General features: G+C 47.8%; 1 protein-coding gene across 1 annotated transcript in view; it reads left to right on the top strand.

Moving 5' to 3' along the window:
- Positions 1–3,337: 3,337 nt before the first annotated feature.
- Positions 3,338–13,432, top strand: part of FRAS1 (Fraser extracellular matrix complex subunit 1) — a 98,127-nt gene continuing 88,032 nt past the window's right edge. Inside the window, exons 1-2 of the mRNA XM_027698516.1 lie at positions 3,338–3,593; positions 5,003–5,034. Of these exons, the coding sequence (XP_027554317.1) occupies positions 3,338–3,593; positions 5,003–5,034 (288 nt within the window). The remainder of the gene's footprint in view (positions 3,594–5,002; positions 5,035–13,432) is intronic.

Genomic DNA, 13,432 nt, shown 5'->3' with positions numbered 1-13,432 from the left:
GAGCATAAATATGCGGGTGAGTTTAAATCGGAAGCCCTCAGACTGCTGAGTGTGCTCTCAAAGAATAAAAGTGTGGAGTAAAAAGGTCCTGCAGAGATCTGCACTTGGAAGATTCGAATACTGTGGGAATACTGTAAATCAGGCCCTCTAGAAGTCAGGGCAGCAAGAGAAGTAGCTCATGAACTCTGCATGTTTTCGGGTGCAGTTCTGAATACGTGTTACTGTGCTGCTGACTGCTAAAGGGATAATGCCCCTGGTCTGTGTCGTACTGAAACAGTGTTGTACATTGCTGGCTTCTAGAAATCACAATTTTAGAAAAACTTTAGAAAAAAAAGGGAATGCTGCAGTGCCTTTGTAATGCAGATAATGTACGGTGGCTTTTAAATTTGTTTTATCTGGAGCTGCTGTTAGTTTAACTGAGGAGAGAAGCAGGAGGTGAGCTGGGATTCATGACGAGAACACACAGAAACATTTGCCCAAACAAGGAAGAAATTGTCCTGGAAGCACGTGTGCAGCTCTGGGGAATGCAGGGTTTAGGCTGACACAGCCTCAACCTGGACTTGTACGGGAATTCATTGCACTCCAAAAAACTTGGAATCTCCGTAGGTCAAACTGAGTTCACGAGGCTTTTGCTGTGAATTCTGCCACGGAGGTGAGGTTGGAAGAGGAGGGCGGGGATGTTACAAATGCCACATCCAAACCTAGCAGGGGTGAGGTGTTTTTAGTGCTGAGCTGGGCATTCCGAGTGATTAAATATGATGACATGTCCTGCAGTACCGTTGGTCAGTGTCAGCTCCAAGACTACTTGGAAAATGAGAAAAACTCCAGTCTTCCCAAATTGCCAGGTACTGGGGGATGCTGGGTTAAGTTAAAATACTACTGTCTGTGGTGACTCTGCAGTGACATATTGTTTGGGTCACTGGCAGAGCTGGACAGGGCTGTGGCACTTGGAATGATCGAAAGATGGATTTTACACATTTATAAGTTAATGAACCCTCTCTGTACTTGGCTTTTACTATTTCCACCTGTTGTCCCTTGCTGGTGCTCCTTTGGGTTTGGTCAAGTTGTCCTGAGTTTTGCTTGAGGAATTAGAAGGGAATAAGGGCCTGTGCATTTCTTCCTTTCATCATTTCTGCTGTATCTGAAAGGAACATGAACCACTTGTTTGCATAGTGCTGGTGCGTGCAGAGGTAGTTGTTATGTCTCCCTGCTCCTATTTTTATAAAGAACAACCTCCTGCTAATAGCTAATGAGTATTAACTTGAGAAACTCATCATGCAAATCACTGCTTGAATCTTGGAGCCGTGCCACGCTGCACATTTTGCATCTCACGTGTTGCAGCACGGTGATTAAAGGGATGCAATCCTGAAAAAAAAAAAAAAAAGAAAATCTGACCTCCAGCTTGGAGTTCAAGATGGTAGTGTTCATTAGGAAGTGAATCAAAACTGAACAGATGGAACTACCACGAGGAATTATTATCAAATTGAGCTGCCATCGTTGCATTTAATCAGGAGATGAAGGCAGTAGCAGCCCAGCTCTGTACAGCTGACTGCTATGTGGGAATTGGGATACTGCTATGAAACAGGAACATTGAAATTAACTGGGAAAAAAAGATTTCATTCATGGACTGGTAAAACTAAGCTCACTTTTTTAGTTCCTTTCAGGTTGAGGCTTTGGCTCGTAGCAGTTTAATGGCTGTGACTTCCAATGGGGGTCTGGTTTTCTTTATCCTCAGACTTAAAGGAGCCCAGTTTTCATTTGGAAAAGTTGGCTCCAGTATCTTCTATTGGGTGTGCAGTGCTGGAGGGGTGAGATAGGGAGTTTTTCGTGAGTGGATGTGGCACCGTGTGCGTGTTGAGATGCTTAAAGCAAGAAAACTCTGTAAGTGGAACAGTTTAGCTTGGGCTTTCGTCGTTTTTCTTAGTTTGAGTGCTCGATTTGTGATTACTAATGTTGGAGTCTTCATCTCTTCCATGGATTTGCTCTAGAAAGGCAGAGCAAAGGAGGTGACATGGCAGGAAGAAATGGACAAGTCATTGACAAAAGTACCGTCCTTTCCGTAAACAGACCCCGCCCCTTTGTTGTACTTCTTGTTACAATAATACAAACAAAACTGACACCCAAACACAACTACTGAACAGTTTCAAACCCGCGGGGAGAGGGTGACCTTTCCCAGCCATCAATGGGCGAGCCAGGCTAAAGGCAGCGGGGTCAGATCCAACACAAACACGCTTGCTTTGCCTAATCCCGCTGGTGCTGCGGCTGGGACAGGTTGTGGGATCGCTGGGGGCCGTTTCATCCCCAGGTACCTACCGAGGAGAAGGAGAACGAGGAGGAGGAGTATGAGGAGAGGCTTCCGCGGCTCCCCTGCTCAAGGTGTCGAGGAGGAGGAGCAGGAGGAGGAGAGGCTCCCCTGGTGCCGGGAGGAGGAGGAGGAGGAGGAGAAGGAGGAGGAGGAGAAGCTCCCCTGGTGCCGAAGGAGGAGGAGGAGAAGGAGAAGCTGAAGCTCCCCCGGTGCCGGGAGGAGGAAGGAGGGCGCAGCGCTGCCCGGGGCGGGGCTGGGGGCGGGCGGGCTGCGGCGCGGAGCTGCCGCTTTGTCTGCGGGCAAAGTTTGGCGGCGGGGCGGGGGTCGAGGCGCTGCCCCGGCACCTGCTGAGGGGCCGGCGGGCACAGCCCGCTGCGCTGCTGCCGCCGCGGGGCCATGGGCGCCCCGAGCGCCGCCTGGGCCACGCTGAGCCTCCTCGGCGCTGCGCTGGCCGCCGCCGCCGCCTCCTCCTCCTCAGGTGAGTCGTAGCGCCGGGCGCGTCCCCGTCCCGCGGGATTGTCCCTGAGGAGAGACCCAGCTCCGAGCCCGCCGTTTCCCGCGGGGTCTGGGTGGGCTTTTCCCGCCTCCCTCCATGCCCGCTCCCCGGCCCCGGCCCGGGCGGGGGGTCCGCCTCCGCCCCCCGCCATTTTGGCGGCCTCTCCTCCGGCGAGGTGAGGGGCACCGGGGCGAGGCGGTGCCCGCGCCCGGCCCTTCCCGCGGCTCTTCCCCGCCGGTGGGTGCCCGGGGAGCGGCTGTGGAGCGCCGGGGATGGAGGAGCGTGTCCCGCGGGGCTGCCCCTCACGCCGGGCGGGAAGGCAGCGCAGGACAGCGGGGAGCCCCTGCCCAGGTGAGGGGGGTTGTTACCCCACAGGCGGCTGGTGAGGGCTTCGGTTGTCCGAACCCACAGAAACCGCCCCGTGCCCGTGCGTGAGGGGGCACAAAGCCGGCCCGCAGCCCTCACACGCCCCACGGGTGCCGGTGCCCGTGGGGAGGGCTCGGCAATGCTGTGGTGGGAGCCGGGCATCGCCTGGGATGCGTGCGGGGAGCGGGCACCAGCCGCCCGCCTTCCCGTGCTTTAGGAGGATTCATCTGAACGGGATTCAGTGGAATTGGGCTGAACGCAACTTGCTGTGTGTGCATGTCGCTGTGAGGGTGCTCGGGGGGACACCGGCTGTCTTCGTGGTGTTCTGGACAGACCTGTGGCAAGGACAAGGTTATGCGATGCTGCCACTCAAAAGCTGCTTCGGCGTGTGCGAGGCAGAACCATCATTTGCAGGAGCGTTTTCAGGTGTGCTTTGCAACAGGTGTTGATCACCCTGGGGACTGGGGGTTGCAATGAAAATGAGGGCGCTGTAACAAGAGTTGCTTGATGTGTGTGTGATGTCCTTGGCTTGCTCACAATTGGGAATAAAAATCAAAGGTATTTAAGGATTTTCCAAGTCCTGCAAAGTTGGGTTGTATCTTAGTGTCCCCCTTGGTAACTTGTGAGGGAGGGAAATATGTCTCTGCCCTCTTTGGAGAAGGATTAGACTTTGTGAGTTTGCTTTCTAGTCCTGTATAGTCCTTATTCTGTGCTCTGGCCTCGGAGGGGATGAGCATGCTGATACTTTTAAGGAACTATATCTGTGAGTGAGCTAAAAAAAAAAAGCAGTCAGCCCATGGGGGGTAAAACATGTGAGTTGTGCTGGTTTTGACTAACTGGTATTAAGTTGTTCGTGGCTTTTTGTCCCCCACATGCCTCCCAACAATATGTGACCTTGTGTTTTGCACTGGATTTTGAGGTGCAGCTGCACGGTGAACCTTGAAATTATCCTCTCTTGCCGAAAGGAAAGCTATCTGCTGAATTTGAGAGGCACATGATTGGGCTCTTGTGGCTCATCTTGGCAAGGGAAAATAATTCCCAATGGTGCCTCCGTGGTCTCTTGCAACTGAGCTGAAGTCGGGCTCGAAGGAGGAGCTTTTGGTTCGAAGCAGTGTTAGCTCCCAGGTTTTCTGTACAGATTTGTCTAATATGCATTTCTTGGAAACAACACTCTTTGACAAGGAAATTCTTACTTCTCCGGGGGGTCCCTCAAGGCAGCCTTTCCCGCGTTCTCTTTCCTTTTCATCTCTGAGTTTCTTGGGTTGCTTTTGGTTACACATTCCTGTCACGTTTTCAGGAGGCAGATCTGTGTAGTTGTTCAAGAACAACTGTTTTCCCAGCAAATCAATGGAAGAGCTGTCATTCAGCTTATTCCTGGTTTTATTTCCTACCCTTTTATGTGATGATTGAAGTAGAATATGCAAAGTGTGCTTGGATGGGCGCCTGTCTCTTTCCCTGGCTTGGAGAACCTTTCTCTCAGCCAGCAGCGAGGACAAGGAAGTCTGAAGCAAGAGGAGCCCTGTGAGCTGTCCTGTTGTGCATGGAGGAGTGATTTAGGGGTGGCAATTCAGGCTGGCTCTCTCACCATTGTTTTGGCAGCCTCCCCTTTTGTGTCTGCCTTGTCTGTGCCTCTCTTGAGCCCGACTAGACCTGAGTCCCTGTCGCTTACCCAGGGGTTGCCCAGCTGGCCCAGAACTGCATTTTCCTCGTGGCTGGCGAGTGCACGGCCAGAGGTGGCTGCTCAGCGCTGCTCGTGCTGTGCCAGAGCAGGTTCACTGAGCAATGTGTTGCTATCACTGGTTTCTAACCTGTTTTATTTTCCTTTGCTCCCTCAGGTGCCTGCGTCTACCATGGCCTCTTGTTTGAGGTAGGTAAAAGCTCACACGTGTTTCACTGGGGAAGGGTTTGAGAAGGTGCTGTTGAACTTGAGTCTAGTCCTTGATTTTTGTCACCCCTGCAACGGGAGTGCAGGTCACAGCTCTGTCAGTCTGCTGGAAAACAGCAGGGGAGTAACTAATGCCTGTGTCTGTCTGGGGCTCCTTTGGCCAGCATGTGAAAAGATGTGATGTGGGATATTTTCAGGTTCTTGGAAGCCATGTGAGTGACAAATATCCAGTCCTAGGCACGAGGGAGGTGATGCTTTGTAAAATGTAATGCCAGGATATGTGTTTCTTTCCCCGAATTAATGACAACAGCTCAACACCTTTTCCTCTCAGCTGGTCACAGTGAGTCCTGTGTATAAAAGTGAGTCTCTCCTTTATAAATCCAACATCTTTCCTTTTCTGGTGTCTCTCTTTGCGTGTACATAACCCATGAATGACTTTGTACGAGAATCACAGTTTTTAAGAATTTATGAACAGTGTTTTGCTCTGTAACACTCTTGTCTGCCTTGCTCCGGTACTCCTGGCTAAAAGGAAACGGCTGAGCAACTTTGTGTCTCTGGAATGCTTCTGGACCTGCCTCCAGTCCCACAGCAGGCTGGCTCAGGGATTTGTTAGCACAGGCAGGGAGGCAGCAGCTGCCTGGGGTTTTATTTCTCTTGGAGCAAAGCGGGCTGTGCGCTCTGCATGTGTGACACACGGCCACTGGGCACTGTGGAAACAGCTGGTGGCAGGTGGTTCCTTTGCCCTTCCAGTGTGGACTTGGGGGCTTGGAAGTTTTTCTGCTCCAAGAGGGGAATTGCTGGAGTCAAGTGTTTTTGGTGGGTGGATTGGGAGGAAGTTGGAGCAGGCTAAATGTGTTTGCTCCCCTTAATATGATGTACAGTGGAGGGTCTTGACAGCCATTGGACTGTTTAAAGATTCCAGCTGGAGTGAACTGGATGGCAGGACTCTTCCTGCTGAGCATTGCTGAGTTGGCAAGTGAGGGGTTCATGTCCCTCATTACCAAAGATGTTTATTCCCTTTTGTGTTTTCCTGGTATTCTGGTAATTTTGGTGGTTTTTTTCCCTGCTCTTTCTTTCACTGCTGCCATGTGTTTGAAATGCTGCTGTGGGTGTCTCTAGTATCATTTGTACGTAAGGACTGAGGTTATATTCTAGGTTAGATCATTCCTGTTTGAAAAAACTTGCTCCCGGTATCCTTGAGTTGGTGTTTATCACTGTATTTAGTGAGGTTATTGTGTGTTTATTAATAAATGACTGTAGTAGTTGTCATTAGCCGCCCAAGAGGGCTGCTCTGCAGTAAACCTGGGGGCAGACACGAGGGTGATGCAGGACACAGGACGCCTGTGGCACTCACAGAGCTGGTCACAACCTCCAAGAAGAACCTGTAGCAACTTCTTTGGTGTTTTAAACTATGGTTAGAAACACTGCTTCCTTTCAGTGTCTCCTGTTAGCCAGGATTTTTCTCCATGTTTTTGCGCAGAGGAGGCCACCAAGATTAGAGGGGTGGAGCAGCTCTCTAAGCTGCTGAGAAAGGCTGAGAAAATTGGGATTGTTCAGCCTGGGGAAGAGAAGGCTTCAGTGTGACCTAATTGTGGCCTGAAGGAAGCCTAAAAGAAGGATGGGGAGGGACATTTTACAAGAGTCTGGAGTGACAGGACAAGGGGAAATGGCTTCACACTGACAGGGCAGGATTAGAGGGGATATTAGGAAGAAATTCTTCCCTGTGAGGGTGGTGAGACCCTGGCACAGGTTGCCCAGAGAAGCTGTGGCTGCCCCATGCCTGGCAGTGTCCAAGGTCAGGTTGGATGGGGCTTGGAGCAGCCTGGGCTAGTGGAAGGTGTCCCTGGCCATGGCAGGGGTTGGACTGGATGATCTTTAGGGTCCCTTCCAACCCAGGCCGTGCTGTGTTTCTGCTGGGTTTTTGTAGGAATGCCGTTTGCCGCAGAGGTCTCTGAAGTCACTTGGAAAAATCCTTGGTGCGTAAATCAGACATTTAAGTGTAGTGGTGCAGGCACTGCAGAGTTGCTCAAATTGTTAATGCTGCAAAAGTTCTGCATCTTGTTTGACTGACTTGGCTCCTCGTACGTCCAGGGTCAGCTTGTGTTCATGGCTTTCCTCTGAGGAAAACACCTCTCTGGGTGTGATTTCCACCTGTGTGCAGTTGGTTGGCGTTCCTCCCTCTGGCTTCTTCACCTTTGAGGGAGTTTTCAGATCCACACAAGCAGCACAGCAGCTTCCTTTACTTAGCAAGGAAGAAAACACACGGTAATTTTTCTTAGCTGAAGGGCACGTTTATGCCTCTCCAAAAGTCGGGGTGTGTGTGGGAGGTGTTGATCAAATCCACAGCTGGCTTGTGCCAGGAAGAGTTTTCAGCCCTGGGAAAAGGGGAGCAGAACACAGGGCTGTGAATTAGGGTGGCTTAAATGGCAAGTGTCACTTGATAAATGAGCTGATGTCTAGTAGACACTTCAGAAAGTCCAGCTGAGCAACCTCCAGGACATTTTCATTTTGTCCTTCTTAAAACATGGATGTTGCCTATTGCACCAGCTGCTGGTAATGCACATAAGGAGAAATTTCTGCACTGACATATTCTTTTAGAAGTTTTCTGAGACACAAATATGGTGCTTTTTTAGCACTATAAAGCACTAAAGAAGCTTTTCTGAAAGGAAATATTTTTAATCTTGGAGTTGGAATGAAAATTATGAACAGAATAAAAAGCCCTAACTTAATCCACAAAGCGTGAGGCAGCTGCTTGCTCGGCTTCAGAGCTGTTTTTTAAGTCATTTGGCTTATTTAGCTCATATCAGTGACAATAAACCAGTTTGAAGTATCTGATGTGACCGACTGCACATCCTTATTCATTCAAGTATCCCTTTAAATCTGATAAATTCAGTAACATCTTGTGGTTACCTGTGTACATTTAGTTGTCAGAAGTTTAAAGAAAGCCTGATTTGATGCTTTTTAAATCAAATTTCCATTTCCATCTGTAGCTTGTGCTGGACAGAAATGAGAGGGGAAAGGTAATAAATAAAAAATGATGAGTTTTTTTCCCCAGTTTTTAAGTCTCCCACTCCAGAGAGCTTCTACTCTGAATAAATTTAGTGACTATCTAAAATAAATGTTAGCAGGTGCAGAGCACTTCTGGATAGGGAACATTTCAAATTAGCAGTGGAAAATGAGCTTCATTTCAATTTCTTTAGAAGGAATAACAAGTTACTACTGAAAAATGAGATCAGAAGTGAAGATTTCAGTTGAAAGGTTTGCTTGTTAACTCTTAGAATGGTCAAGATGCTTTTGTTTTTAAATAATGTGATTTAAACGCCACTGTTTAGCCTGGGGCTACATCCTCTTGGTGTACATGAATGCTATGCAGTTAAGGTTTATTAATACAATAATGAGATGCTTCTCATGCAGCAAATCTCCTCTGCTCATGGGTTTCAGAAAGCTGGGATCAACTGAGACTCCAAAATAAAAGTGCTTTTTGAATCAAGCGTGTGCTGCATGTGTGTTCTTTCTTTGTTTTGCTTGAAAACAGCAGTGAAATGTAGAGGAATGGGCGTGGGCTCTTGATTTCATGGGACCAGGTAAGAGAAGCTCAGGTGCAAGGTAAGGATTTTTCTCCCACGAGCGAAGTGGATTCTTGTCCCTTGATCAGTAAAAGAGTTGGTTTTAATATGAAATAATCTTTCTTTTTTATCTTTGTGGTTCTAAATGTCACTTTCTGGTCTGAGAAAATGATCCCTCATGTTATAGGGACCCAGAGCACAGCACACTGGGAGTTGGGATGTTCTGGAATTATCACACATTTCCTTTCAGCAGCTTGGACCTGGTGAACAGCGATGACAGGCAGTAAAAACTGGAGGATTAATTATGTTGTATATCACAGTAGACAGGGTTTGACATAGTACATACCCCTGTGGCAGGGCTCTTCCTTGCCACATTTTCCGTGAGCCAACAGCAATGGACACAAGTGGTGAGAGATACATGGATGCAGCACCAGCTTTGTGTGTCTGGGAGCCACAAGTGGCACCGGCTGGGCACACTCCTGGTTTCTCCAGGTGCTGCTCCCTGGGAGTAGCTGTGTCCCTTTCCATGAGGTGTCCAAGTAGAGATGAGGCAGATTTACCTGCATCAAGCACTGTGCCTTAACTTACCCTGGTGCACCTGAAGCACAAAGCCAGTGTGTCTCGGCTTACCCCAGGGGGATTTCTCTGCCCTGCTTGCCCAGCAGGCTGAATACACTGAATTTATCATCCACTTCCCTCCTCTTCAACCCTTGGGTGCATATGTGGTGTCTGTGCTTTCTCACAGCACACTCACTGGTCAGAAGTTGTTCTTTTTCCCTCCATTTTTTTGGATCTCATGTTCCAGCAGTCCAGGGCCCAGCAGTAAAGTCACGGTCCTTCTCAGTCGTCCGTGTGTGTTTAAGAACAGCGTTTGGCCCCAGAATCCATGGGATGCTCTTCCCATGCAGTCACACATAGTGTTTTTGGCAAGAAGAGATTCTGAAACAGCTCCTCTTTGCTTTGGATGGCACAAAAGGTACATGGAAAAATTGATAAACTCCAAGAGGCAACTCTGGGGGTTGTGGGGCTTTTTGAGCTTTAATTGGAGACTCGCTGCTGTCCACAAGGGCTTTTCCTTGGAGGTGGGAGTGTCTGCTGGCTGTAGTGTTCTGCTCCAGGGGTCTTCCCTCTCTGTCCTCTGTCCTGGCTGGTGAAAGACTCGTGCTTTAATCTTTCCTGTGTCGTGGGAGGTGATCTGGCATCGGCTTTATTTGGAGATCAGGGTCTTTACAAGGGCTGCCCTGTTCCACATTTTCCATTCCAGTGAGTTCCCGGATGGTGGCTGTTCAGCCACGAGCGCTGACTTAAGTAGATGATTAACATTTAATACCCCAGTTAGAGGAGCTGTGTGCCAGAGCCTTGGCAGGAGATGTTGGGCTCCTCATGGATTCATTCACCAGGATGACAATTTCACAATTACACAGCCTTTAGAAATTTCACAGGTCATTGTGCCTTCCATCTTTCAGGGTGCATTTGAAGAGCTTTCTTAGGAAATAATACCTTGTAATTTGTCTTTTACTTTTTCTTTGTAAATCCCCATCATGCAAAATCTCTTTTTCCTTTGTTCGGTCACTTCCTCATTCCTTCCCTTTCCTCAACCCTTTCAAAACCTTGGTCAGGATTCCCATTTGTGTTTTCTCTTTAGAGGAGGGGCTGTGATGTCTGATGAATTGATAAGAAAAATGATAGAAATCAGGTTTTGCCAGTGGAAAAAGCCTATAATGCACTTCCAGTCCCTGTGAGACAGCAGGTTCTTTACACATGGATTTCTGGATCTATGAGTACAGGATGGTTGTGTTACTGATGTCTCCTAGTGGAGAATCCGAGTTGTTTGTGACTGTTTGATTGGATCTAATAGGTAAAACCAGAAATGATGTGAAGAAAAGGAAAATGGCTAAGATAACTGAGGAAGGGGGATCCCCAACTCTTGTTGGCATTGACTGGAAATTGGTCACTTTGCTCTGTACTAGTGCTGGCACATTTGCCAGCCCAAGATGTGTTTGAGACCTTGTTCTTCATCCTCAAAACATCTTGGGTGAAGAAATTCCGAGGAACTGAATGTCTCCTCAGGCTTTTGAAATAGATTATTAGTGTTCTAATCCATCATAAACCTTAGGCACAATTGGACTGTGTCTGGACAGTGGTCCCATGTGGAATTTTTTGTCTTCTAGGTTGATTTCACTGCATTTTTTCCCCCTTTTTTTTCCTTCCCCTTAAATAACTCCTGTCCCCATGAGAAATGCAGTTATAGTTAAATTAATTGATTCAGAGTTGTCCAGGATAAATCATTCCCTGAGCCTGTTCAGCTCTCCAGTTGGTGCTGTTGTAACTGCTGAATTCACAAAGAGCCCAATAGATTCCTTTCAGGAACACAAAAAAATCCCAAATCTGAAGCTGTCCCAGATGGGAGCATTGATTTCAGCACTCGGACCTGTCAGCCTTGGAAGTGGCTGCCAGGAGCCGTGTGGGGCTCAGAAGTTTATGGTGCCGGGATGCCAGTGTTTCTGCCAGGCATATTAAACAGCTCCCAGTGGGAATGCAGGCAGCAAACTTCCATTGGGAGACTGCTGTAGTTCTCCTGGTGCTGTGGTTTATTGTTGAGCCGTAGATTAAGGAGCCCCGTTAGGATAAAACACTGGGTTTTGTAATCAGTGCAGCGGCTCTGGGATCATCCCGTAACGAATCCTCTGATGAACCCCGGGAGCTCAGCATCCAGAGCATCTCTGTATTCCCAGCTGCCATGCTGCAGCTAAAGGAGAGTCCTGGGCTCTGTGTTTCTGAGGATCAGCGAGGGGAAATAACCTCTCCCTCCTCCCCCAAAGGATAAATCTTGAGCACGATTCCTTCCCGCATTAATTTGAATAATTTTAAGCCGGGTGTTTCGTTCCTCAAAAAACAAAACAGAAAAGTAGTTTCCCAACCTGCTTTATGTGTTTTGTGGAGATCGAAATGAAGCTTCTTGCAGGCTCAGAACTGGGAAATGTTCATTTAAGTATAATAAATTTTCAGGGATGTGGACAGGAGCTGAAAGTCAGGGTCTTGCAGTGAGATGGCAAAGATAGGGAACTTGGGGTGGAGGCGGAGTTGTCACTACTGACACTCTGAGAGCCAGTGCTCAGTTAGGAGGTGTAGTAAATCCTTTCATCCACTGAGCCTGGAAAGGTGGTTTCAGGGGAAAACATGAGCAAACTTGTTAGCAATTTCTTTCCCACATTGCTTTTTTTTTTCAGTTTTACAGATTCTTCTATATATGCAAAAAGCCTGATTTTCTGTTGTACGTATGGAATTAGTTTACTGTTGAATTCTCAGAGTAAGAGTAACTTGGTACATTTTTATTGCAAGGGATTTTTTTTTCTGTTGTTGTTTTGAGAATCAGAATTTTAAGTGTTCCATAGGTCTGGTTTTAAATAGGAAGCACTTAAAAAATTGCATCTACTCCTTTCTGTCTCAATTTCCCAGTGAAAATGTGGGATCACCGTGCTTATGGGAAAGGGAATCTAAAAGTGCCTCAATCCACCATTACGTGGAAACCTTCCAAACTAAAAATGAATTGTGTGCTTCCATTAAGTGACATAAGGAATAGTTCTTAAGTCTCTTTTCCATGAATTTGCCTTAATACTTTGATTCTTCTGAGCAGAGTTAATTAAGACAACACTGATCCCACCATTTCTTTTGGAAGGTGATGTGGCTTAACAAGCCTGTGTATGTCCTGCTTTGGAACTGTGCAGCACAGGGTTTCTCTTAGTCATAGGATCCTCTCCAGGCAGTTTCAGAGGGATTTGCTGGCTTTGGGAGAGTGGTGAGACCTCTGGATCTCCTCACTCTTTGGAGAGGAGTGTGCTGGGGTTGCCACGGATCCATCCGTCTCCTCTGACCTCATTCTGTGGGAGAAGATCTAAGCTCACAAGATATAAGAGTGTCAGTTCTCCTTCTTGCTTCAGGCAGAGAAATATCTGTGAGATCAGAGGCAAGCCTCTTGAAATCCCTGGGAGAAGGCGTCATCCATGATATTTTTTGCATCTTAGGAGCGGGCTGTGCAGTTGTGATGCTTTTCCTTTCCACTTGGCATTTCTATCTCGTGAAATCTGGCTGTGGGTACCTGCTGTGTCCTGCTGCACATACCTGTCCAGGCTGCCAGGAGCATTGATTTGTGATGTGAAGCTCTCTCATCACCATTTTTTGAATTATTAACATCATGCTGATTTCCCTAATAAAAATAGGAACTATTAGTGTCAAAAGTAAACTGGGAGTGGTGCTTTCTACGCAGAATGTTTCTGCTGGGCTTTCATTGCTTGCCAGCAAGGTATCAGCAAGCAGTGCTTGATGCTTTTGAGCCCGTGGCTTTGTTAAGAAGGTGCAGGATTAAAATCTAGCATAGGGGACCCTACAGCTGTTCGTTAATATCCGATCATTTCCCTCCTTTTGGTCTTGCACGGGAACATGGATTTTGTTCTGCAGGTACCAGCCAGGGGGCTGATCCGATCTTCAAGGTCATATCTTTTCCTCAGCATCCTGTTTACACAGATGCCTTCGTTAGCCTCTGCAAATAGCTGCTAAATCCACATGTTGAGGCTGGGGGGATGATAATTCCTCATCTGGCAGCTTCCCCGAGCAACCTCCTTGTTAAAATCAGCAGTAGTCCGATGTGAGAGGCGCAGTGAGGTCCCTAGACTTAATATTTTTAGTGCATTCTGCGTGATGCCAGGGTGTTTTTAACCTCTACTGAAGTCATTTCATGCTTCTGTAATTCATTGGGTTTTCAGTGTATTTATAGAGGCTGTTTTTTCAAGCACTGCAGCAGAAGTGATGGGAGC

This window comes from Neopelma chrysocephalum, unplaced genomic scaffold, assembly GCF_003984885.1.
Source record: "Neopelma chrysocephalum unplaced genomic scaffold, ASM398488v2 Primary Assembly neopelma1_128, whole genome shotgun sequence".
In the NCBI taxonomy this organism is placed as follows: domain Eukaryota; kingdom Metazoa; phylum Chordata; class Aves; order Passeriformes; family Pipridae; genus Neopelma; species Neopelma chrysocephalum.
The sequence above is the reverse complement of the archived record's forward strand: the minus strand, read 5'-3'. Positions and strand labels throughout refer to the sequence as shown.